Source organism: Sphaeramia orbicularis, chromosome 14 (genome assembly GCF_902148855.1).
Source record: "Sphaeramia orbicularis chromosome 14, fSphaOr1.1, whole genome shotgun sequence".
Classification (NCBI taxonomy): domain Eukaryota; kingdom Metazoa; phylum Chordata; class Actinopteri; order Kurtiformes; family Apogonidae; genus Sphaeramia; species Sphaeramia orbicularis.
The window spans coordinates 55,214,061-55,240,991 of NC_043970.1; the positions used below are offsets into that span (position 1 = coordinate 55,214,061).

General features: G+C 38.7%; 1 protein-coding gene across 4 annotated transcripts in view; it reads right to left on the bottom strand.

Annotated features, from left to right (window-relative positions):
• cltca (clathrin, heavy chain a (Hc)) overlaps positions 1-26,075 on the bottom strand; it is a 41,039-nt gene extending 14,964 nt beyond the window's left edge. The window contains exons 1-16 of one of the 4 annotated variants that reach the window (XM_030153443.1): positions 25,778-26,075; positions 15,287-15,494; positions 14,840-14,842; positions 11,994-12,262; positions 9,618-9,779; positions 9,263-9,376; positions 8,842-9,015; positions 6,020-6,217; positions 5,690-5,890; positions 4,846-4,998; positions 4,526-4,648; positions 3,421-3,558; positions 3,174-3,338; positions 2,077-2,257; positions 1,197-1,360; positions 779-790 (exon numbers count right to left, since the gene is read on the bottom strand). In XM_030153443.1, coding sequence (XP_030009303.1) covers positions 779-790; positions 1,197-1,360; positions 2,077-2,257; positions 3,174-3,338; positions 3,421-3,558; positions 4,526-4,648; positions 4,846-4,998; positions 5,690-5,890; positions 6,020-6,217; positions 8,842-9,015; positions 9,263-9,376; positions 9,618-9,779; positions 11,994-12,262; positions 14,840-14,842; positions 15,287-15,494; positions 25,778-25,819 — 2,307 coding nt within the window. In that variant the 5' untranslated portion in view covers positions 25,820-26,075. The remainder of the gene's footprint in view (positions 1-778; positions 791-1,196; positions 1,361-2,076; positions 2,258-3,173; positions 3,339-3,420; positions 3,559-4,525; positions 4,649-4,845; positions 4,999-5,689; positions 5,891-6,019; positions 6,218-8,841; positions 9,016-9,262; positions 9,377-9,617; positions 9,780-11,993; positions 12,263-14,839; positions 14,843-15,286; positions 15,495-25,777) is intronic. The other 3 variants (XM_030153444.1, XM_030153445.1, XM_030153446.1) reach the window with 3 other exon arrangements.
• Positions 26,076-26,931: the final 856 nt, after the last annotated feature.

Sequence of the window (26,931 nt, forward strand, 5' to 3'; positions counted from 1 at the left end):
TCTCAAGTGGGCAGGATTTAGTAAAATAGTATCATAATAACATATAAATAATGACAACTCCAAATTTTTCTCTTTGTAAATATAAATATTTTTATCTATTTACACAAAAACGAAGTATAATTTTGCAAAAAATGTGATTAACCTGAACAAATATGAACAACCTAAAATGTCTTAAGAGAAGTAAGTACAATTTTATCAATATTCTGCCTGTTATTAAATGTTTTGTGTGTTTGTAGATCCACTGTGATCTGTAAGTTCTAATGTACATGTGTAAATGAGAAACCGAGGCAGAATATTGTTAAAATGACACTTATTTTTTCAGTTTGTTCATGTTATTCACATCTTTTGAAAGGATAGTTTGTAGATGTAAACTTACTTTTTTCACTCTAAAACAGAGAAAAGTTTGGAGTTGTCATTATTTATATATTACTATGTTATTATTTTACTTGTTCGGTCCACTGCAGATCAAATTTAACTGAATGTGGAACTGAACTAAAATGAGTTTGACAGCCCTGCACTAACACAATGTCTACCACTGCTCAAATATGGGAAACAGGACGACTGCTAACAGGCCCACACTTCACATTCACCACCAACACTAACCACACACAAACATCCTACGCCTAAGGTGCTGTAAGCTGCACCCCAACAGGTGTATGGCTTATGGCGTATAAGCTTATACACCTCCATACAAATCCCAGTTTCAATCCTGCGCCTTAAGTTAAAGGGTAGGGGTGAAGGGTCGGGGAGAACCTGCACTGAGGGGAGATAGATTTACCTGATACATGTCCTGCCATTCCAAAGACAACAAGGAAAAGCACAAAACATAATTGACTGCCATCAGGGGGTTATTATGAACATTTTAACCAATACAAAACAAACTGCCGGTAATCTGTTGGCAAATTTAAGAAAAATGGGTCAAAATGTGAATCTGTTCTTTTACGAGCATTTCAAGGACTTTGATTCAAAATGTTATAAACAAAAAGAGGTTAACAATAATGGTGAAACTCAGAAGTTTTGTTTCTGACCTAGATGTAAATCTAAAAATATCCCTTCATGGTTCAGATATTAATAATGTAGTGAAACAACAACACTAGTGGAACTAATCATGGACAGATCTATGAACAGACATGAGGAGACGAGCTGTTCAACATGGGTTTGACCTTCTCCGTTCACTCCAGCCTCTGCAGCTTTACCTTGAGGAAGTTCTTGACGCGTTCGGGGTCGTAGCAGTTGCTTTCTCTGCAGATCCTCTCCACCTCTTTGATCTGACCCGTCTTACAGGCAGCCTGAATGTATTTGAAGTGAACTTCTGGATCCTGACTGAAGTTCACAATGGAGCCAAGGAAGTAGAACAGACCTGAGAAACACAGCCAGAAAGTGAGAAAAAACAGGCCCGTCTGCAGCTCAGCCAATCTAATGACTATATTACAGATTTAGAAATACATCCTGAAAAACATAATGGGCATTAAAAGTTTTCCAAATTCACAGTTAAGACTGACCCAGCTCCATGACTGCACAATTTATCTTCTCCTGATCGCTTACTTAACCTTTATGCTGCATTAGACCAGTAATAGAAGAGGCACAATCAATTGGTTGTCCTGCCTCTGCCCTGGCCTACTTGTCTAACTGGCTGCATAACTGAAAATTAAGACAAGTAAAATGCCACTTTAACGTGTAGTCTGGGAACAGAGATGATTCATAAGTCCCATTACTCTAAGCATAATGTTTAATGTTTGTGTTGGCTACTGTTCAATGTGTCTTTCCTCTGAGTGAACTGGGTCTTTGAAGCAAACTCACCACCATTGTCTATAAAAGTCCACAACTTAAATCCACAACTAAAAAGGGAATCTGTTATTATTGTGCTTAAAGCTTAGTAAGAGACAACTGAGGAGAAAAAACAAAACCAGTAGTCACCACATACCAGACCGGGTGACCAATCCCATCATAAACATTTCTGCCATCTTCATGTTTTGTATTGATTTTATTTAGATCTTCTACCATTTCTTTTCACTTTAACTTAAATAAATATAATAAATTAAGATTTTGTGAATCAGTACAGGTTTGAGAACTCACCTTCAAAGCTCTTGAATGACTCAAACAGCTCTGTAAGCGCCTGTGTGGTGAGCTGCTCGTGGTACTTGGATGCCACCTGAACGCAGATCTGCAGGTTCTGGCGGATGTTGGCCGACAACATGGCCCTGAGGCACTCCAGAGAATCCTCCACTGACAGCGAGCCAAAGAAGTTCACCAGCCACTGCAGGAGGTGGTAGATGAACTGTTAGTCTGAGTCAGAGTTAAGTACAACAAAGACTGAGTAGAAGGTCTAGTCTAACCATTTAATCTAGTCATCAGATATAGAATATTAATAACGAATAATAACAAATAATAATACAGTCAACAGGTCACGAGTCAAAAATCTACGCAATAATCTCATAATTTGAGGACGGGTAATCCCCTTGGTCCTTACACAATTAAAAAGTGGCATATATTACTGACATTAACTTGGTTTCCACTAACAGCAGCAGAGATGAGTAGTTTCAGCAAGTGGTACCCTGAATCAGTCAAAAAACACAAAACTCCAAACAGCAATGAAAACTGAAGCCAAATGACAGCTTTGTTCCTGTCGCCATCACTGAGCTCAATAAGAAATAGTGACATTGCACTTTATTAACTTATTTTAGTTATTTATTCTATTTCTTTGCTCTATTTATTATTATTGTGACTTCAAGTTCTTAAATTTTATGTTCTCAACCTGGTTTTTATCACAGACTGTTTTCATCTTTTTCTGGTTTTTATTGTGTTTTATTGCATCTTGTTTTTATTTATTTGATCTTATTTATTTATTTTATTCTTTTTACTTATCCATGCTGCTATACTAATGAATGGTGGAACACTGAGCACTTTTTGTCCTGTCTTTTTGTTCTGTCTGTAAACTCGATCAAGTGCCTGTCTTACATGTTCAATGTATGTCTTGTTGTAATACCAAAGCAATCACCTCGACTGCAAAACAAATCTACCCACGGATACAAATAAAGTAACCTTGAACCTTGAAGACAGCAAACCACCAATACAGATGAACCAGAGACGGAATCTCCTCCTGATGTATAATGCAGGGGGCATATTCTAACAAAATCTCCCACTTGGACACAGGTCTGCTCCTGGAGGCCTACCTCTGGGTTGAGAAGGTGTGTGTGAACCACAGCACGCTTGATGTCATAGAGGTCGGTGTAGTGCTCCAGTGCACGCTGCAGCAATCCGGCTTTCTCACATAGCTGGGCGATGTGGGCGCGGTCGTAGTTGGTAAACATCTGGTTGCCCAGGATAGCATCTGCAACCTGCAACAATAACATCAGACTTTAATCGATGTGTAAAAGCAACACACTGTGGGTTATTGGTGTTGTGCATGTGAAGGCGTACCTGTGGTGCATGCATGAGGTTCATCTCCAGCAGGCGGGTCTGCAGGGGTCCCTCTGAGGGTCTGTTGTTCTTCAGAGCATCCAGGAGGAAGGAGGTGCACTGCTGGATCAGGTTGTACTCCATGAACACATCCACAATCTGAAACACAGGAGAGAATTTGAAACAGAGTAACAGTTAACTGTTAACCCTTTCACTGGATAAAGACCTACTAAAGGATTCTGTTGGGTTTCTGTAGAATTGACTTAGAGTCTGGTTTTGACCAACTCTATATATAAAATGTCAAGAGATAACTTTTTTGTGATCTGGCGCTATATAAATAAAATTTGATTGATTGAGTGATTTAATTGGTTTTCCCCTGTAAGTCGCTTTGGAAAAAAGCGTCTGCCAAATGCGTAAACATAAACATAAATCCCTGTATACATGTTGTTATTGTTGTATTTTTGCTTGTCGGTGTCTGAGCTACACTGCCTCTGTTGCATTTTACTGTAACAAAACCTACGTGTCCTTGTTTAATAACTTAAATCTCTCATCCATTATTGTATTACGCTTTTTTGTACCATAAAACATGTCTCTTCCTTCAGTCGCCTAAAGTGCTACTCTGTTCACACCAATAGATACAACAGGGCCACATTCATTTGAAGCTGCCTGAAGGACAGCTACAGTAAACACAAAGTTAAGTTAACAACACATTCCAGAGATCGAAGAAAGAACTTGATGCAATGTGTTTTTATTCCTGTTACCTGCTAGAACAGCACTTTAAGTAATGCAGAGTGCAGCATCAGCACTTGGCTTTTGCAGTGCAGAGGGTCTGCAGTGGCAAAGGAAGAAGTGCTTTTCCTTTAAACTGCAGGAAAGCTTAAGTTCACAGATGCTGGCATCTTACAGCATCTTCTGTCAAATATATTGCCCAACCTCAAGTAAAATGCAGAGTCAACTTGTTCATTCCAGACAGGTCTGATCTAATCCTGAACTTCCTGGTATTACAACCCAATCTGCCCTGTGCAACTGGGAATCTGGATATCCATAAATATCCACAGCCAATCTTAATTTGTATGTAACTGATTGTGTTTTAATAAAGGTCATGTCCTCTAGATAGATCTCTGACCTGTGTGATGTCAGCCAGCGGCTCTTCATCCTGGACGAGCATCTGGGCAAACTGCAGGCCTTGTTCGGGATTTATCCTCATTACATTCCGCAGCAGAAAGATCCAGTCTGGAGTATATCCCACCTGGAAGCAGAATGGTAAGAGCTCTAATATACATTTTACTCTACAGAAACACTTCTTTTTAGTAGAAAACATTTCTAACAGTGTGTGTGCAAACTTTAACAAACCTTGAATCAAGAATGAGAGTTGGTTTAAGCTGGAAAATGTATTTATATGTCATGTTATAGGAATAAACTACTTTCCTAGCTGTGCAGACGTACCTTCTTGGCATACAGGACAATCTTGGGAAACTGACCGGTCTCTGCAAAGCACTGGATGACCTTGTTGGGGACGTTGGCCCTCAGGTAAACACTAAGAGCCAAGGTGGGATCCACTGCTTTCACCAAGTCACCAAGTTCCTCTGAACACTCCAGCTGAAACAGAAACAACACGCGAAATTACTCAACAATGGGACTCAGTCTAAAATCCTTAAATTGATGGAAAGTTCAGCTCAAATAATGACACACAGGTAAGTATTTCCAGATGACAAAAGTAAATAATCCCAAGTAGAGTTGAATGAAAGGCCAAAAGATAATGTGATTGTTCTGAGGGACATTTTGACTGTACTGAGTAATGATTTTATTGTGAATGGTGGTGTTTTGGGGTTCTGTAGCAAACAAACATGCTCCCTTATGTCTGGAGAACATTAATTGTAGGATAGAATGTTGCGGTAACACAACAATCCTTCATTTATAATAGCAAATTGTGATATTTATACTTTTAAGAAAAACTGCAGCTGCTGTAATATGGCAATTGTACTTAGTCATATTGATAATTTTATTAGCAACTCTAGGACTGAAATAAGGAATCGTATTTGATATACGTACTTATTAAACTAAATAAACATTACATTATAAATGAAAATGCAATGTGTGTAAAGTGTAATTAGCCTCTGAGGCAGCCTAAACCCACTCACATCCACAAACACTAATGGGAACTTCACAGATGTTTGTATAAGCGATGATGTCATGTAACCCAAGATAATAGAAAAGTCATGTACACAAACAGGCGGCTCAGGAAAAGCCTCTTCCTGTGAGTGGAAGCTTAGATGGAGATCTGGAATACCTTGTCTTCCTTCAGCCACTTCTCCAGCAGCTGCTTACGTCCCTGTTGGAGGACGGGTCTGCAGAGCTCCAGAGACTCAAACTTGTTGAGCTGGCCCTGGTCCAACAGGATACCGAAGTACTGCAGCAAGGGGGAGGTCTGGCCCTGCTGAGTGGGAACACTCTGGAAGCGACGAATGGTGTCTGGGGTTCGCAGAATGCCCTGAGAGGTAGAGGGGAGAGGTCAACTACAGGTAAGAATAGTCACAAATGGCTGCCAAAAGGCTCCGTAAAGAGGTAGAAATGTGTTCACACCATATCGTAGCGACTCTAATGCTAGTGGGATGAATACCTTTGGTGCATTGGCAGCAACTTTAGCAGCCTCAGAGTAGTTCCCTGCAGCAAACAGGTTGTTGAATTTGCGTGCGAAAAGCTCTTCAGCGCCGGCGAGATTGTTGCGGACAGCCAAGCGAAGGGCCAGATCTGGATTTTGTAGCACATTAGTGATGTAGGGGATGATGTTTTCCTCTTCCACACAGACAGACAGCACCTGAAACACAGACGTCACAGTACAATCAGCTCCAAAGCAGACACTGAAATCATAATGTGAGATGTTGGAAGCTTTTAAAACTGTGTATAATCTGATGAAACAGTTCTTTGCAGGACTGTGTTGGCTTGGAGCTAGTCTCAGTGACCTTGGTCTTTTAATTTTGTCAGTGTCTATCCAATAATAACCACTAGGCCAGTAAAAGTTAAACACTCTGCCCCCAGAACAGGATACATTAAAGAGCACTGTGCCAGGATAATTATCTACAACACACAGGGAGAGTACAGTCTGGAACGAGATAAAAAAATTACCATCATTTGTTTTAAATTCTAACCAAACTTTAATACATATGGACCACACTTGAATAAATCAACCCATTCTTCATTCGCATCAGAGACCAGAAATTAGCAGAGTGAGCAAACTGAGCTAAATATCGCTTTGGGCAATGGCATTAAATTCCATTACACACTGTCTGGCCTTGGGCTGTGGCTGCTGAATACAAATGTTTCATTAGTGGGTCAGTGTAACACATGGCTTTTGTAACTGGACTGGCAACAGAAGAAAAAAAAAAAAAAGAGAACAAGTCGAGTGAAAGAGCAGCTGAGGAAAAGAGGAGGGGGAAAAAAATAAGACAGCCAACGTTGGCCCCACTACAAACCAGCGCAGCAGGTCAATGCCCCAGCTTTTAACACGGGTGAGTAGACCTAATGTTACGAACCAGTAATGCACTCACTGACTAGAGAGTGGGTGGATTTACTGAGGGTAGTAGATCAAGTAGGAAAAATACAAACTGATAAAGAATCTGACATTTCACTGAGTGATGATTAATCTGTTGATTATTTTCTCAATTAATGGATGTTTGTTGGGTTGAGAAAATGTCAGTGTGTGGTCACTAGTGCGTCCAAAAGCACAAAAATGTCATGTTATATTCAGTTTACTGGCATAAGCAGGTAAAGAAACCAGATAATACTCATATGAGAGGCTAGAATCAAAGTATTTTGACTTTTTTGCTCAAACCGATTCAATATTCAGCAATTTTGAAAGGGACAGCTAACAGATTACCAAAATAATTAATCAGCTGTAATGTGCAGTACTTACGGTAAGGGCAAACTAAAATAATCAGGATGCTCCCATTAGGGCTGATTACAATCACGAAAGTAAAACACATAAGGCCTTGATACTGACCCACGTGATGTGCCATTTTCAGCCTTATTAAAATGATTTCTTCTATTTAAGTACAGCGATCAGCATCTGGTGGAAACACAGACCCGATCCTGCCAGAACAATTGTACTCAACCGGAGAACCGGAGCATCAGGTGACAGCTGAGTATCAAGTCATACTGGCCCAGAAACAACCCAACACATCACGTTATAGTAAAACTGCATGGTAGTGATCATCACACGTCTGTGCAATGCTAATGACATGAAAAAGAAGGAGATTATGAGTGGATGAGAGAACGAGCTCAAAGAGGATTAAGGGTACCAGGCTGTACCTCCCACTTCACATCATGTGCCCGTGTGGTGGGCCTTTTGCCCCCCTTCATCAATTTCCCTCCTTTTAGGATCCAGATGCTGAGACAGGACTGGGATCTCATGTGGTAAAATATGTTACTTATTAAGTTTCATCTTCACTGACCTCACAAATGGTTAGTGGTTAATTATTGAGTAATGCATTTCCTAGGTCTCGCCGTTTCACTGTTTTCTTACCACATTCTAAGGAATTATGGTAGAACGCAAACTACAACTTGACCAAAATGTTCAACTTCCTTCACTTCTTTCCGTATATTCATATGACTTTTGTGTTGCTTGATGACTGAAAGTAGCCATGATATGAATGAATTGTAAAGTAAAAGGACAGAACAAATGTTTCATGTAAACATATCAAGTTACTAATATTGTTGCTAACCAACCTGCTCAATTATGGCCACGGAGAAGCCCAGACAGCAGCCTATTATCTTTCAGATCACTGTCTCTGTGTACGTGTTTCTTCACATACGCACTTCACTGCGCCGGTATACAGCGAGATCCGTCACTGCCTCAGATCAGCTTTCAACTCTTCACTCAATTATTCATGTGGTGTGTGGCCTGGCTGGAACATTATTCATCAGCTGGCTGGATCCAGTTCTCATCTCTAGTTCAACTTCGCAAAAGCACTAAGAATCAACCGTCTCTGCTCTCTGTGGGAAACACTACCCTTGGATTATTCGTTATGCTTCCCCACACAGCTTGAATTTGCAGAATGATGACAAACAATTGTTGCTGATATTACCACAACAACTGAAGTCTGATATCGCTCTCATTTCAATGTATTAACCTGTTAGATTTTCTTTCCAGTCAAATGTTGTTACTGCTAAGATGAAATTACAACATAATGAAATGGTGGCTGTGTTATCTGTGACTCTTCTTTTTTTACTAAAATCTTCTGCTGTCCATTGTTCAGTAAGGTATCTGATCAGAACTGTACTAATAATTAGGTTTGAGAACGAGGGAATCATCTGAGGGTGAATCTGTTATAGTATGATATGTGACCGTTCAAAATTTATCAAATCTAAAGTTCACATTCTGTATAAAATATGCGTCTTGCCGAGGTCTGGGGAAAAGTCCTGGTTCCTAGTTGACATTCATACCTGTCCCTTCCTGTTGACCCCGATAATGCCTGATGTGGCCTCATGTGGAGCAGTAACAAAGATGGTTTCTCCACTGATGCGGTTCATGTAAATGCAGGTCCCGGTCTCCAGGTCATACAGGTGAATGTAGCCGTATTTGGTGATGAGGAAGACTACATCCTGCTTTGAGCTGATCTGTAAAACAAAGGCCGATAAACCATCAGGTCTGTAGTTCTGGTTGTGGAGAAACAAATGATTTTATGGACATGCATGTACATCTTTCATTGTGATTCATAATAAGTAAAATATATCAGATTAGGACAGAGCATTGAAACATTTCATTTGTGGCTTTTATATCTATAATATTTACTCATTATCTGTGTCTGTTGGGTTTATATTGTGATGCAAGAGTCTAATTATTGAAGTCTCGATCGCTGCACACCTGCATGGCCACTGGGAAGTCGTTCTGAGCTTCTGGAGGGAAGAAAACATCCACTGCTTTCTTGGGAAACGGCTGGTTGCCAGTTGGTGGTGCCCCCACTTCAATGATGTGCAACTGTGTTGAAAAAAGAAAACTTCATCATTATTGTTTCCTTTGGAGGTTTTCCATCAGCAGTCCTTCTGCAGCCCATCTTTAAATACATACAAAAAACATATCCAACATAAATAGACAGTATTAGAAAGAATTAACAAATCAGAACTCATCCTCCGAAGATACTTCCTGATCCCAGTTTTAAGAACTGACAGACTCATGTTCTTTACAAAGTATTTCTCATTATCTTCCTGTCATTGATCACCTTTCCTCCAGCCTGGCCTCTGACAGCAAAGCAGAACAGAGTAGATTCCTCTGTATTTCCCTCCATCTTGAACTGGGCAAAGCCAGCGGCATGGCCTTCAATGGGCTGAGAAACCTTTCTGTCAACAGAATACAGCTGCATGGCTCCCACCACACGATTTTGCTGAAAGACAAACCAATAAACAAATATATGAATATCTCGAGGGAGTTCATATGCTAAGTTTCAGTTTGTGTAGATGATTGCTTGTATATTTACAATATTTACAATTTTACATGCATTATGTATTGAAGCCTTTGCCTGTATTAAAACAAAATCAATATTGCTACAAATCTGATAACATGGGTAATGAAAATGAAATGGCAAATCAATATCAAGGTTTACATGCAGCAGTGCATGTCCTAACAGGTCATTTATCACACATACATACTGAGACGAGGAAGACCAGAGGTCGCAACATGTTGGCCGTATTTGAAAAGATTGCCATGGAGTAATAAAGGCATTTTATATTTACACAAGTCCTACAGTACGCCTTGGAATATTTTTTGAAATCTTGCATGTTAATGCGGATTTTTTTGACACCAAATAGAAGACACACCACAAGTTTCTAAAGAGCACCTGTGGGTAATCACCAAGAAGACCCAGCAGCACTTCCACCTTGTTGGTTTAAAATGCAGACTATTTGCTTCTTTAAATCATTTTTATTACGTTTTTGGTAGAATATACAAACAGAGGCTGCCTCTGTCATTCCTTGAACTACCTTCTACAAAAGTAATTACACCCTGCTGGTACTTGTAAAATTATTGTTTCTCTGTTCCTGATTGGACAAGTCGGTTTTTTGGGGGGGACTGCTAAATTACCCCAGCCTTGTAAACTGTTGTGTAGGCAGTGTGTGTACAATGCACAGAGCTGACAGGAGACAGTTTGAACTAGGGCTGTGCAATTAATCGAAATTCAATTACGATTTCGATTATTACACGCAACGATTACAAAAATTATGTAATCGAGAAAAAACGATTATTAATTTTGAGTTGTTTTAATTCACGCGCACGCAAGCTACCATGAGCTGCTCTGCCCCGCCCCCCTCTAAGCTACTGCTGCCTGCTAGCCGGCAGGTCCACCCCAAGAGGACAGTTGGACCTAGCGGTCTGGAAAAACGGCAGGAGAATCACAGCAGAAGTGCTTGGTAAACAAAAAAGGCAAGTCAAATTCAATTGTATGGAATCACTTTGGGTTTGATGAAGAAGACGAAGAGCAAAAACACATCACGTGCAAAAAGTGTTTGGTAGTTGTGTCCGCACCGACCGGTAACACAACAAACCTTTGTTACCATCTGAAGTTTAACCACCGCCACCTTTATCATAATCTTTATATTATGAAAAACTAAAACGCATAAAAACAACTTCGTCCGCAATGCAATCTTCAGTCTCCGAATCTCTTTACGCTGCAACTCCCGTATTAACCTAACCCTAACCCGTATAACCCTAACGTGCCTATTCTACAGGGTGTCCCAGAAGTCTCCATACATAGGAAAAAGAAACGTTTCTTGACATAAACCATTTTTATTTCTATAATATGCTCTGTATGACTGCCATTTTGTCGGGAACACATTTCAATGCATGTCCTCCACTGCCAAAGAACTATAAAGAAGAAATATAAAGAAATACATGTTAGAACCACATGTATTATGTCTCCTATGTATGGAGACTTATAGGACACCCTGTAGATGGCTGATGTATACAGAAGGCCTGAACTGAAACCTCACAGCATGCCACTGAATTTACTGTTTCATACTACATTGAACATACTTGAATTTATAATTTGCACTTTACGTGAGTTTTTTTTTTTTATTGCTACAGTTCTATGGCAAGTCTATAGCAGTTTAATTCCAATGCACTATTTGTTTACAAAAGGAAACATACTTGAATTTACAGTACACTTATTTGATTTCAAAGATTTTTTTGTTTCGTACAAAAGTGAAAATACTTTGTTTTAGTGGTTAAAAGCTTTATTTATGTTTAAAGAGTATATTTTATATTGTTTTGCAAGAAAAAAATAAACAACTTTAAGGTTAACAAATAATCGTTTTTAATAATCGTGATTTCAATTATTGCTAAAATAATCGTGATTTTTTTTTTTTTCTATAATCGAGCAGCCCTAGTTTGAACTGCCATAGAAACTCCAATTTTGATTCACAGCACAGAAGCGCTACATGCATGTCCAAAGAATACACCTAAAATGAATGATATTCCCCTGTTTTTCTACATTAAGACTGTCAAACATGAACATGCAACTGTTGGGGCTACATGAACTTCATGTGACAAACACCCACCTCAGTATGCCTTGTTTTAAAACACCAGGATATTGGTTGCACATTACCTGGGCTGAGATACCGATGAGCAAGAGCCACTTCTGTTTGGCGTCAGTGCGGTAGTTGATGATCTGGCAGCCTGCGAGGCTGGAGTGGCGATCGAAGACTTTCACAGGCTGGGAGTCACCCTCCATACTCCAGTGGTAGACGGCATTGTCAGTCACAAGTGCGACTGTGTTGAGGGAGATCCACTTCCAGAAGGTAACGTCGTCTGTCATGGTGTGTGCCTTCATCTTGCTCTTCATCTCAATGTTGAAGATCTGAAGAGTTTTGGCGGCTAGAGAGGGGGAGAGGAGGGCACGAGCCAAGCACAGAAAGGGTATTATAGTTTCTGACGGGTGTGTCTACAAACACACATATGCAGGCAGAGAATAAATGACAGGTTGTAATGGGAAAGGAAGAAACGATTTGGAAACTTAGCAGTCATGGCACAGAGGTCATCAGGCAACAACGCCATGACTGACAGACAGGGGATGCCACGCATGCTGTAGTCGGAGATGGTGTGATATATCTGGAGAGTACTAAGCAACTGACATTAAAGAAAAAAAAGGAGATGAAAGAATTACATTTTAGACTCATCAATGATACCCTGGGGGTGTGACTGTGTCAGACGTGCACTTTAAGGAGCATAGTGTCTACACTTACTAGCAAATTAACTTTTTGGGAGCAAGAGGAGAAAGCGTTTCTCATTCTGAATATTGTTGCTTTATAAACACATTATTAAAGATGGTTAATGAATGTACTGCGTATGTGTTGCATATTGCCTGGTCCGACTACTTGGCCCACCCCAAATGAACAGCTGTCATAAAGAGAAACGAAGCAGACGGAGGGTAGAAGCACAAAACAAACAACTCACAAAAAGGCAAACACGTCTGTGTTCGAGTAAAAGACAAAAGAACGGACTGTCAGTTACAGACATCATTAAAAGCACAATTGTATTGAAGTATTTAAAGCAATTACAGACTTTTAGACAAGAGTGGTAGCAATGGTTTCCTACCACAATTAGAGATGATTTTCCAGGAATTTGTGTTTGGAGTGCCTTGATTAAAGAGGAGTGACTAAATGTTGAAAAAAATTCACTCACCTGGATTTTTTTGTTTTATTAGTTTGGGTTAATTTAGTGTGCTTAAGCTTAATTAAGTAGGTGTGAGACACATTTGTTGGGTCATTATTCACTACTCGATCGACAAAGTGAGAAAAGCAAAGACCAATGCAGCACAACCTTCATGATCATTTTGCCATCACTAAGCTGTTGGATCAGAGTCCCATAAGTGGTGTGGAGAATAAACCACTTTGCAGCAGAAGCAAAATTTATAAAATGCAAGCGAACAAATTTGACTGAATTTGTGATCAGCTGTTGGAGATGTGTGCGCATTGTGTCCATCCTTCAGACAGGGTTACATGGAAACATTAAGGCTCGATACAGTGTCACATGACAAAACCAGCTGAGAAACATCAATATGGAAGACAGTGGGTGGAGGTAGGGGGTCTATACTGACCCTACACTGAATAATAAGCCAGGGGCCAGCCCAACTATCGTGTGGACTAGAAGAACTCGATACACTGTCAGAGTTAAATTCAACCCATTATTATATGACAACACAACTTTTACATGAATTGGATGTGTACGTGTTAGTTTTTACCTGTCAATGATTACTTTTGGATTTTATGAAAAAAAAAGGAGAAAAAATATGGAAGAGAGCAGAAAATGTAGTGTTGCATTCAAAACAGTCTGCAGCAGTACATTTTCTCATTTCCAATGGACTTGATATGCTGCTGATTGAACCAATAAATATTATATTGTTTTTAAAAGTAAATGAAATAAATGCACATGATTATACCTCCCATAATACATCAACAGCACCATCCCAAAAGGAAAAAAAAAAAAAAAAACACTCAACTCTTTTAATTTAGGTAATCCTCCTTAGTGCTTAAGTCATGTTCATTGGTTGTTTTGTGTCTGTATGAATTACAAGTTCACACAATTTAAAAACCCAAGGAATCATTTCAAATACTTATCAAATTATTTGTTGATTTGCAAAGAAACATTAAGAGCCCCAGAGTCTTAACCAACACTTAACCACAGGAAACTACAGTATGGCCACAGGAAGATGTTCTGTCTAGAGATCTGTGATTCAATCTAACATTCAGAACGTTGACAAAAACAAGGAAAAGTCCTCCACACAAACAGAAAAACACACATAGGACTTGGATCAACTGAATCCAAGCGATTTGTAACTTCACAATCAAATCTACCTCAACGTTTAGAGTTTCTACACACTGAAACCTCCCATTTATAACCCAGTTCCAACCTCATTATTTCCAAATACTAAACAGTTCTTAGTAATGAAAACCACGAGTGGTTCAAGGAGTTAACAAATATTATGTGGTATGAGAGGTTAAGGTAATTACAATTGCACACAGATGGAAAAAGACATGAATTTCAAAATGGAAATTGAAAAGCGATGTGAATTAAAATAAAATCATTTTTTTTATCCAGAGTAGTTCCACATATAAAACAGAATCTAAATCACTTTTTCAGATAACAAAATGATGGAATGCCAGCAAGCTATAAGGTTGTGAAAGCTAAATCCTGTTAACGAAAAAATATTTCCAGAGAGATTTACTAAGAAAAACGTTTAAAGATGTCACTGAAAATAATTTAATATATCTTGATCAACTCACAGATTTGAGAAACATTTTCGCTAGATAAAAACTGACCTAGTGGCAGGTCATCTCTTTTGTTTTCATGTTCATTTGTATTACCGTAATGTTGAAATGAGGAATTTTCTTTTTTAGTAGTCTTGAAAACAGGATTTTACTTCCACAGTGAAGTAGTTAAATTTCAACTCACCGTCTGCAAACACATAAGAAAGCAGTAAAGAAAAAAAAAAAAAGAACATAGAAAAGACAAAAACAAAAACAACAAAAAGTCAAAGCAATCATGGATGCTGGACAAAAAGAATAAATATATACGTATCTTGAATATTTACAGGACAAATGCTTGAAAACATGCTGGTCAATATAAACTGTCACAGCAGAGAAACTAAAGTAGCTGGATGTGTATGGACATAAACAGATGAAAAATGCATATAAAATCTTAATTAAATGGATAATGTTGCTATAATGTAGAAAAATGTCAAAGCTGAAAACTGCAAATCCATTTCAGAGGGTGACTTAAAATACAGCAGTGGATCAATATACCGTATTGTTTGTCAGCTTTTCCTCGCTTTCTGAGAAATCCTGCACTGATTCAGACAAAGAGTCTTTTTCAGGCCTAAATGCCAATACAGTGTCGTACCTTTTAGTGCAATGACCTTGCTGGCTGGATTCATGATGGCGCTGTCGGCAGAGATGGGCCTGCGGATGGGGGTGTTGGGGTCGGCCAAGTCAATGATCACCACCTGAGTCTGCTCGCCTACCTTCTCCCGGATGCAGATGAACTTATCTGACTCCATGGTTAGGGTGCTGAATCCGATGTTCGCTGGATTGATGCCCAGGTTTTGGAGCTAAGAGAGAAGGAAAAAAAAAAAAAAAAAAAAAAAAAAACAACACAAGGTGCATGTTGGAGTTAACAAGAACTGGCTGCAAATGTTTCTGTTAAATACCAGCCTGAAAAGAGGTCAAATTCCAAAGAAGTTCAACTCAGGGTCATTTATAAACAGCTACTTATAGTTTTGTTTGACTGTAAAGTAGTACAGGGTGCAACAAATACTGAACAACAGGTAGAAGACTGTTGCAATTATTTTGACGGATAGCCTCCTCCACTGATAGAAATGTCTGTGGTTATAGTGGACATGGTAATGCAGGAGTTGACACTGTACCTCAAAACCTCTAAACAGATGCAATAAATGTTGTTTAATCTTTGGAAAAGCTCTGCACATTGACTTTGTTTTAATTTGGCTAACATTGTTACCAAAAAGACTTGACTGCTTTGATTTGGAAAAGTAGAGTAGAGTAGATTCCTGAAAATGATATAACTAAAACCTCAGCAATAACTCAATTCACTGGCAACTATTAAATGAACTGGTTTTAGTCAATTAATGCATTTGAGTAACTTAAGAAAAAATGTCAATCTCTTTTAGTGAACAAACAGCATACTTAATGATATCATCTTGGCTTTAGGAGACAAAGCAATTGATTTTCCAGCCTTTCCTAAGACCAAACAAGTGATTGATCAATTAAGATAACAATCGCTAATTATTAGAACTGTTTGTTGTACCATTAGATGTGATTTTTGTCTTGGTCTGAACCAGACATGAATGTTCCCAATCAGGGCCAGATTAACACTTCATTGTACCCTGGGCAACAATATTCAAGGGCCCCATCATCACCACCCCAGTATGTCCCTCTCCTTTTTTAATTTTCGTTTGGCGCTCCCACTTAGCTGCTTCTCCATGTTTGCAATGTTTTGATTCGTGTACGTATGTCGCGTAGTTCTTGCCGTCTCACATCCCGCTCAGTGCACACTTGTTGATTTGCGTCACCGCTGATTTGCTTTTTGGACTGACCAATGAGGAGAGGGTCTCAGCTCACGGTCACAGACAGCAGGAGCAGGGTTTCTGTGCAGTGCAATGGCTCCGAGCAGCGGACAGTTTCATTTATAAGCAAAAGATACCCAGATATTTTCGTTATGCCCGAGCTACCCAGGGCCCTTCAGAGGTCGCGGGCCCCTGGGCAATTGCCCAGTTGCCCATATGGTTAATTCGGGCTTGTTCCCAATGCTTCTTTGTAGCACCTGTTTTATTTATTATGATAGTAGGGATGTAACGATATGAAAATTTCGTATCATGGTTATTGTGACCAAAATTATCAGTTATTATTATTATTGCGGTATTATTGAAATTGTGCTCAAAATGTTCAAAAAGTACTAATACACACACTGAAATAATTTAACCAAGTTGTATTTTAAAAAATTAATTAATTAATTAATTAATTAAATAATAGGCACAATGTACCCTCTGTTGCAGAAACATTCAAATATTAACCCTTAGTGGACTGAGCCTATTTTGTCCGTTTTTCAGTACTTTTGATTTTGCCTTTATATACTATATAATGAAATGTTTACTATATCCATGTTTGGGATCTGTTTTTTCGGCACAACTTCATCTGTATCATCTGTCTATTATTTTTTCGCTTGAACCTACTATAAAAACACAAAAGGACAGAAAACACACACACACACACAAAAATATAAAATTTGATTCGAAAAATGTATAACTTTATTGCATAAATAACACACAGATGTTTAACAAACCTTTTGAAAGACTTTAAAAGTGAATATGGGTTCCAAATATTAGGTATAGAAAATCAAAATTGTAATAAATTAAAACTATATTCAAATATTTGACATAAAAGCAGATCTTTGCATAGGGTTTTTTCCCCTAAAAGTGCGGTAATCAAACACGGTTATCATGAGAATTAGAATTTAAACGGCAATACTAACCGTCTGCAATTTTACCGCCGTTTATTGTTACACCGGTATTCGTTACATCCCTATATGACAATTTATGACAATTAAAGCTCCTATAATCTGTATCCTTTTACTTGACCATATTGTGATTGCGAAAATAGTTCAATTAAACAAAATTTTTTTATGAGAACCTCATTCGCCATGTAAATAATTTTGGACAATCGGTTGACTTGAATGTGTTTCGTGGATAAAACAACAATAGGGTCCAATAATAAGCCTCTGAGGCTCGGCTCAGCTGCTCCGGGCGAACACAGCCGGCTGATGAGGTCACCAGAACTGACAGTGAGCAGCAGAACCGTCTCAGCGGTTACAAAGTCGACTGGGTGGAGAACAAATCCAATGCCAAGTTCTTAAAGCATGATCCAAAGGGGAAACTACAACCATGTTGCACAACACACTGGCTACTGCAGCTTGTCAAGGTCTGACTTTCAACCGTTCAGTTCGGAAGAGTTTGTCCAGAAAATGCATTCCACTATCACTGCACAGAGCCCATTTGGCCTTTTGAGTTCTGTCAGATTATGTGGGTTATTACTATAAATGAAGTAATTTGCTGTGCACAGTCGACCTCTGGAGCCAAGCTTACTCCCAAGGCTGGAAAAAAGGAGCATCCTGCCTGCTTCACACAAACCCTGACACAGCACTTCCTAGTAATGGCAGCCACATTAGAGGTCTGTGCCAGAACAGCTCTGTACACGAGCATCGAAATCCACGTACCAGTAAGAAACATTACACAAACAATACTTCAAGATCCTCCTGCTTTCCAGCTGCAACAGTCTGGACTGTTATGAAGTAAACCTGAAGGAAATGAAACTACAAAAATATTTCTCACTCTAGGCCGAGGTTCTGCTGTTGCAACTTCCTCTCTTTCACAAGTAAGCAGCAAAGCACCACAGTTGTACAAATGACGTATGACTACCTGAGGCATTAAGACTGTGATTTCCTGATCAAACAAAATGGCTCCAAGATAAGACATATTTCTGCATCTGTTCTTGGAGGTGTGTATGATCTATTATATATTTAGTAAGTATGATGTGATAAAACATTAATAAATTACCCTCACACATTCATACATGGAAAGAGTAAATCTATGCAAAAAAACAAAAAACAAATTATTAAACCTTCTTCTTCATATCCAGCCATGACAGAAAAACAAATTAAACAATACTGGCTAAACTGGGAATTGTTAAATATAAATTGTCAATGCAATAACTGAAACTATTAGTCATTACTTTCCTCTCCTAGTTTGCTAATTTCATTCTTATGTCAACAGAAAAACTCAGACTGGATTGCAGCCAGGTCTGTTTGCCACCTGAAGGCAACATTTCTCGGTACTTTGTCTTCTTCTCTTAGCAGACAGTGTATTTTAACAGTGAGTCACCCACACTGCCTGGTTTGTGTTTGCTGATTAGGACTCCTTAGTTCCAGGAACTGTTCAACGAAGCGGGTCCACCTTTTATCAATGGCAGGACGCACCCTCCCTTTCCCCCCGCCCTGCCACACCCACATTCTTTCATTTGTGGGTAACCTGGTTCACTCTTGATGACACTGGGATAAATAACTCACAGAACTAGTGTTACAACCAGCCGTGAGGAAAGACATGAAAACTGACTTGTAGTAATCCGTCACCACAGTGTTGAGGGTTACATCATACAGTACTGTTGGAGGAGCACCCGTGGCCTCTTATCACCTCTGATGTTGTGTTTACAAAGGTAATATTTAATCAAACACCAGACAAAAAGAAATGCTCTGTATGGAGAACATGTTCGTCCGCAGTAAATCTGGTCTCTATAACAACGAGTACACCATTATACCACCACCGCTTAAGAAATTGAATGTGAACCTATTCCACTGCGAGCGTGTCTTTTCTTGTAACAAACATGAGTTCCGTCTTTGTAGCTGAGATAGGCACCAGGTATTAGAAAAGGACTGTTCTCTCTGCCATTAAACAGCAGTTTCATACGCAGATTTACAAGCTGTCTCTCTCACTTTCTCTCTGTACCTTCTGCCATCTATTCTTGGAACAGCAGGAAGTTCTTTCATTCACAATGCAATGCATTCATGAAACAGGAAAGAGCAACAAGACATAATAACAATGACTGCGTAGCTACATACACCCAGACAGATATTGCAGTGCTGGAATGCAGACCACCATGGTTTAGTCTGTGAAACTAGTTGGCTTTTTAGACTCTAAACTGTTGTGGGCTAATGCTACAGTGACATCAATAAGCTGGAATTTGTGAGAAAGCAGGTCAAACCAGTGCAGCTACAACCAATGTGGAAAATCACTTATTTATTCTGGCCTGCCCTTGTCTGGTGCTTCTGCTTTTAGCCTAGCTGTTAGCACAACTTCTGATAGGAACACACTGGCCTAAGCTCATTTTACTCACAGATCTAGAGATGCATCAGCAAACTGGGGGATACAGAAAAGGGAGAGACATGTACTCTAGTATGAACAACAAGCTAATTTTATAAAGATGTCCGGAATATTAAGGACCTATCAGTAAAGATAGAAAAAACAAGGCACTTTAAAAAGATAAAGGATACAAACATGAAAAAATATGCACTGAAACAGAGGAAGAATTACAAAATATTAAATATTCATGGCCACAATAAGAGAGAAGCTCTGTCAGCTAGCCAGTGCAATGGCAGCAGCAAATCACCAACATGAAGACTGACACCTAACGCCAAGCTTTACTATCACCATTCACTATACATCACTGCCTCACTTCATTCTAATCACTTCCAGAAGCCAAGTTCTTTACATAGTCATTAAAATATAGTAGGGCATGTCCCCAATTAGTGTCCCTGCAAAGCAATTTTATGCACCAGAGACAGGCGGGTGAACTGCTAAAATGTACATGGATAAAAGAGCTGGGGGGTAATGACGTTGTTGTATCACAGAAGCAAAGCCAAAGCCGTGTGTGTTCTCCACAACCATTCACAAATCAAACTGGCAATTTGATATGTGTCTGACCAATCTGGGATGGTGCATTATTCAAGGCTTACATTTGATATGGGTCACTAAATCAATGGGAGTTTTTAGATGCAACTCAGTCCCAATGCAAATAACAGATGATTCATGTGGTCCAACAGAAGGCGATAACATACTCAGTTAAAGTGATACACAGTATGCAATTATTCAGTCTAAATGATTCCATGCTCTGTCTGACACAAGACCTGTTCAACTGTAAAATCCATAAAACTCTTATGTGGGACCGAACAATTAAACAGTGTTATCCAACTCTCAAAAGAGGCAAGCAAAATATTCAAACAGCAAGAGCTTTAATTTTTTCATACAGGTTAAATGTGCCCAAACATAAGATGATAAATGATGCAGACCTGCATCAGTACCAATACTGGTATCGGATACTGGCCTGATCCTGACCCACAGAAATAGACTGGGCTACAATGGCTCCAATTCAGAGACTGACCCATTTAGATGACTTTTATGTTATTCTATCTGTGCGTATTACATGTAAATCAGGGCTGTCAAACTCATTTTAGTTCAGTTCCACATTCAGCCCGATTTGATCTGCAGTGGGCCGGACCAGTAAAATAATAACAGTAAAGAAAGTAAAATTATATAATGATCAGGTTTACATTTACAAAGTTTCCTTAAAAATCTGAATAACATGAACAACTTGAATTGTCTTAAGAAAAACAAGTGCAATTTTAACAATATTATACCTCGATTTATCAGTTTATCATTTACGCATGTGCATTACAATCGCACAAAACATTTAGTAACAGGCAGAATATTGGTAAAATTGCATTTACTTTTCTTAAGACGTTTCCGTTTGTTCATATTTGTTCAGGTTATTCACATTTTTTGTAAATGTATAGTTTGGTAATGTAAACATTTTTGTGTAATTTTACTTTTTTTTTTTTTTTACACCAAAAAACAAAGAAAATTTGGGGCTGTCATTATTTGTAGGTTATTATGATAATATTTTCCTGGTTCTGACCCACTTCAAATCTAATTGGACTGTATGTGTCTGTATGTGGAACCTGAATTAAAATGATTTTGACACCATTGATTGTCAATATCTTCAGTGTAATTTTTGCAGTTTTTCACAAATTTATCCAGTGGGCCGGATTGGACCCTTTGGCAGGCCAGATTTTGCCCCCGGGCCGCATGTTTGACACCTGTGATGTAAATAATTACCTAATAATCATAATCTAAAAACACAGAAGGCAATGATATCCCAACCCATGATATTCATTTAATGTTCAAGACCTCACCATATAAAAACAAAATGTCTATACTTAGGAGATACTTCTATGCTAAAGAGACAATAGTTTTTACCAGGATGCTGCTGCCTGGTTATTGTTTTAAAAATGATTCAGTGAATTTATGTTTATGTTGCATTTTGTTTCAAAGACCCCTGCTGTTGCTTTTTTCCCTCTCTTCCACGTAGTGAGACCTACAGTTTCAGATTAAAACACTGGAATCCGATTGGTATCAGCTGATACACAAAGGTCGGGGTTCACAATGTGCCATGACAATTTCAGGTACTAAATCTAAACTTCTTGAACAATACACAACTTTACCGCCATCCTGATCTGTGAAAGTTAAAAGTCATCAGTGATTCTAACTGTAAATGCTGAACAGATAAAGAATCAGCCAGGACATTTTTACCATTTCTGACAAGATCAAGAGTCCCATATGTTGATTTAACTTGCACGCTCTTCCTTCAAAGGAAAGCATTATCTTGCTCAGCAGAAAAAAAATGCCATGTATGTGTCCAGCACATATAAAGTTCAAGGCAGGGCAGGGAAGGATGTGCTATGTAATGTGCTGAGGCGTGCAGCACTTCATTGCAGTGCTCCACAACAGGAAACCAGGGACCCATTGTATACTGGGACTGAAACAACAGGCCTACCGAGTGCTGCCTCCTCCACTACCATGTGACACTAGTGGGTGACATGTGACCAGCCCAGGGGTGAGGAGCAAGAAGGATGCCCTTACTGTTAGATAAAGAGGAGGGGAAAGAAGGAAGGGATGCATTAGTTTCTGGATTTCATCCATCTTCACTTCAGGCCAGTTCTGCTGAGGTGGTTTTGGAACTGCAGCTTCCTTTCTCTCGCAAATGCTCTTTATCTGCCATGAGGACGGTGCTGCAGAATGTCAAGTGTTCAGCAGTTCTGGATCCTCACAGGCCTGTCACGAGCTATCAGCTGGACAGTTACTAGCACAGTTCAAAGTGCACTGTGCAAACCTTGTAAGATGACACTTGCAAGAGTATGACACAATAAACACACCCTTCCCACCAGGCAAACACTAAATATATAATGGTATGTGTCACAAGTGGATTTAAATCACAACACCAGTGAAATGTGTCAGGATATATTGTAAGGAGAGTGCATCTTACTACGGTAAGTAAACTAGGTCAAAGTTGAGCATATATTCATGCGAGTGAAAATTAATGGCCATTAAAATGGACCCAAAAGCTGGATTTCTTTCTAATTATTAGTCATTTTGAATGAAAATAATGTATAAATGTGCTGTCTGCTGCACCCTTACAGTAAATTCCCAATTGACTTTAACCTGTAGAGCTAACCAACAACATATTTTGTAAATGTAACACATTATATATCATCCACATAATCAGAGAAATGAATAATGTTTCAACTAGTCATTATGGGATTAAAGCTTTTGGTTTTTTCCTCTAAACAATCATCGAGAGTGCCAATTTAGAAATTCAGGGAAGAACCTGCCCTGTCAAACCCTACTTACTAAGTACTATTTTCAAGGGAAGATTTTGTCAAGAGAGAATAGCCATAATGTTGTCATCACATCAGTGGGATCCAAAGCCATTTTTTAGGATTACACTCCCAGGAGAAACAAATTACAGTGTATAAAAAACCTGTACATATTTAGTGTGGCCTGTAGTGATGATGTGGAGTGGTAGTAAGAGTGGATTTTACTTGACATCTTAGCAAATAAAGTCCTTCTACTGAGCCTACACTACACCATATAAATGGATGATGTATCAAAATGCAAACTATGCAAGTTCATCATGACAGAACATTGCAGGGAAAGGAAGGAGAGCACAGAACAAGGTAAATACGCTTTTATGAATGTTGGTTCAGCAAAATCGTGAGTAACACATTGTAAAATTTCAACGAAGACCTACACTGAACAAAACTCAGCAATAATGATCATTAAGACCCATAATATCCTGGTATCAGAAGTTTAAATCAATTATTAACACTACTGAACAGTTTGCACTGTCAGATAATATAAAAAAGGAAATACAGCAGTTTAAAACAGCTTTTAAGTCATAATGTCCAGATCTAAATCTACATGTTGTGCTCAGTTGGTTGTGTAGTGTCAAACATGTATGGAACAGCATATGCAGGCCATGCATTAGTGATAGTGGTTAGGGATCACTTGGGATTTCACTAGTTACACAAAATGACCTTGTGACGTCCCAATGACACAAATCAGGGAAAGCAAACCGCAGCCACAGGCATTTCTTATCAATGAGAATAACAATATGGTGAAGGAAGTTTTCTGGATAAAACACACACAAGTTACTTGACTACACAGTAGATTCAAAAGCTAAAACGAATGACTGCACAGTGTTCTATGGATGTAAGCAAAATGTGATTTCAGTTTTAAGCACAGTAATTCACAGTATTATACTCACTCTCTTCACTCCTACGCCTCCAATTAAGATGACTTTACAAAAGGAGTCAAAAATGAATTCTATAATCATTTCACTGCAACCCAGTGCACGAAAGGCCCGTGAATAGTTTCACGAGGCTTATGATAGGCCTATTAACAAATCAAGGACTGTCACACAAACGAAAATGACAAAAACATCAAATGCTTGATCAAATGAGATTTCTGAGTTAATGTTCCAAACATCTTTTGTTTTACTATGATTTACAGAAGGCAAAAATCTAGAAATAGAATCCCACTGCACAATATGACTATTCTCACAACTGAGCTTTCTGCTCGTTTCTGATAAATGAAGAAAATAATAGGAATCAACCTGTGATTTCTCACTGGACCCTGAGGAACACACACAGCTCCAACAAAATGCATCATGAAAAAAATTTAACAATGTTATAATATTTTAATATATGATGTGTTATGCTATTGTAGAGTGCTGAGCATGAAAATACCATACATAAACAACAGCAGTTTAGGTATGAAACAAGGCCAGAAAAAAGACAGAAAGGAAGAATCAACTGGTGATTTTTTTAAGCCAAGAGGTAGACGGATCACATATCTTCTTTGAAGCCTGACAAAGACACCAAAGTCACGATAATTTATTCATTACAACTTGTAAGCCAGTACTGCAGCCTCAATCCATAAGCTTGGAAAGGTATGAATGTTTCCGCTTCCTCAACCTGATCAGCTGGCTGTTTTATTGGTGCTAAAGTAAAGGTGTGGTCATTTAACCAAGGATCAAACAGTAGTAGTTCAGATAATACACATGAGGCGGAAAAATTAGTAAAAACTCTCTCCTCTATTAGTTTGATGTACATCAGCTTCATTAATGTCATATCATGTTCCCCTTTCATACAGAGAAACAGCAATCATTCTCGGTAAATACTTGAACCACAGCCAACTTTGTCAAAGTCATTCAACACTGGTAGACGGAGAGCTATCTGACAAGCCCACACACCACATGACCTTTCTACAACCGGCCAACGTGATTTCTTTCTGAGGAAGGATAATCATTTTAAAAGTACTGTCACTAAGCGTAATTCTGTGCATGTCAACGCGACATAATAATTAGCCGGAAAAGTTTGAAGAAGCCTCACTTAAAGCCCCTATGCAGAGGCAGGTGATGTATTTGTTGACTGAGTAAATCAAGTTTTAACTCGTCCAAGTCTTAAGAAATACTGAGACAATGATTCTGTTTAATTAAATACCTCTAACGAATTCTCTAGTCGTATTTGTAGTAATATTACAGCCGTGTTTGTAGTCGTAGTTTTCCTCAGAATGCTGTCATGAACCCTCTAGCTAGCTAGCTGGTAACACAGCTCCTGCTTCAATTACCACATAACAGCAACATTTATTCATTCCCTGTTCGTATAATTCACAATTGGCAATTCATATGGAGCTAAAAAGAGTTGCTAGTCAAAGTGTTAGCAAGAAGGCTAGATGCTAACTAAGATAAACGTCATCCACCCTGCCAAGCCAGTTAGCATAGCCTGCAAAAGCTAACAGCCTGTTAGCATATCTTTCACTTTTGTCAGAAAAGCTAAAGGTGGTGTCGAGTGACTGAAGGGAACAATTAAGTGACTAAGAACGAAACACAAACTTCAGCAAGCAGTTTGACCATTCATTCATTCACGTACCTGCAGGTGCTCCTGAAAGCGAATAGGCAGGATCTGAGCCATGGCGGTTCCTCTCACTCTCCTCCGGGTTCCACTAATGCTAACAAACTACGACTTCTTCTGTCAGGTCCTAGCCGCACAGCCAGGGAGCCGCTACTCTAAAGTCCAAAACAGACACTTCTAAGTCTTATTCAAAACGCGCTGTCAGTGTGATGGTACTTTCTAAATCGTCCCTTAACTGTTTACTTGCGGGCTTCCCCTGGCTAACGACTGGCTGCCACTACACCGACTCCCCGGACCTGCAATGGCGGTGGAGGCTGGTCAGCGCAGAAAACATCCCGGAAATGGAAGTGCACTCACCGAGGCGGAGGGATACACGGTCACACTTTTTTTTTTTTAAGTAATTCACCAGCTCTATACTAACCACATCACTCATACATTCATAGTATTTTACTTTTCTTTTCTAAATATTTACCACAGATGATTCAACTGTCCATTAAATGATAAAATAATAAACGATAGACTGGAACTATTTCTTTCTGTTCGCCCTTTGATTTTTGCCACATCATTCGTCTTTGTAAACTGACGTCATTGCTACGCGTAGTACACTTGTTCCTCTCAGCCAATCATACTCAAATGTTGTCAATAAAGTTGAAAATAAACAAATAAATAAGAAGAAAAAAAAACGTATATTAAGGAATGACTTAACCAAAATAATACAATCAACTACATGTAGTTTTCGTTCAATATTCAGCCTTTATATGTGAAGCTTTCATGACATCACAACACCTATTAACTGACAAACCTCATCAGACATAAAAGTTCCGATATTTTCTGAAATGCAAAAATATATATAAATAATAATAATAATAATAATAATAATAATAATAATAATAATAATAATAATAATAATAATAATAATAATAATAATAATGTGTGGTTTGTTAATTTTTTCAAACCTTTATGTAATCCACAAAAATACAAAACAAAGATCTTTACTGTTTTAAGTGACCACTTTGCAACACTAAAAAAAAAAGTTGGAACAGGGACATGTTTATCACTGAGTTAAATAAACTTGAAATGAATGGGAAAAAAAATCCTCTCATCCAATCATGGAATTCAACTTTCTCTAAAACTGAGTGGTCCAAAGCATGGACATTACCATATAAACACTG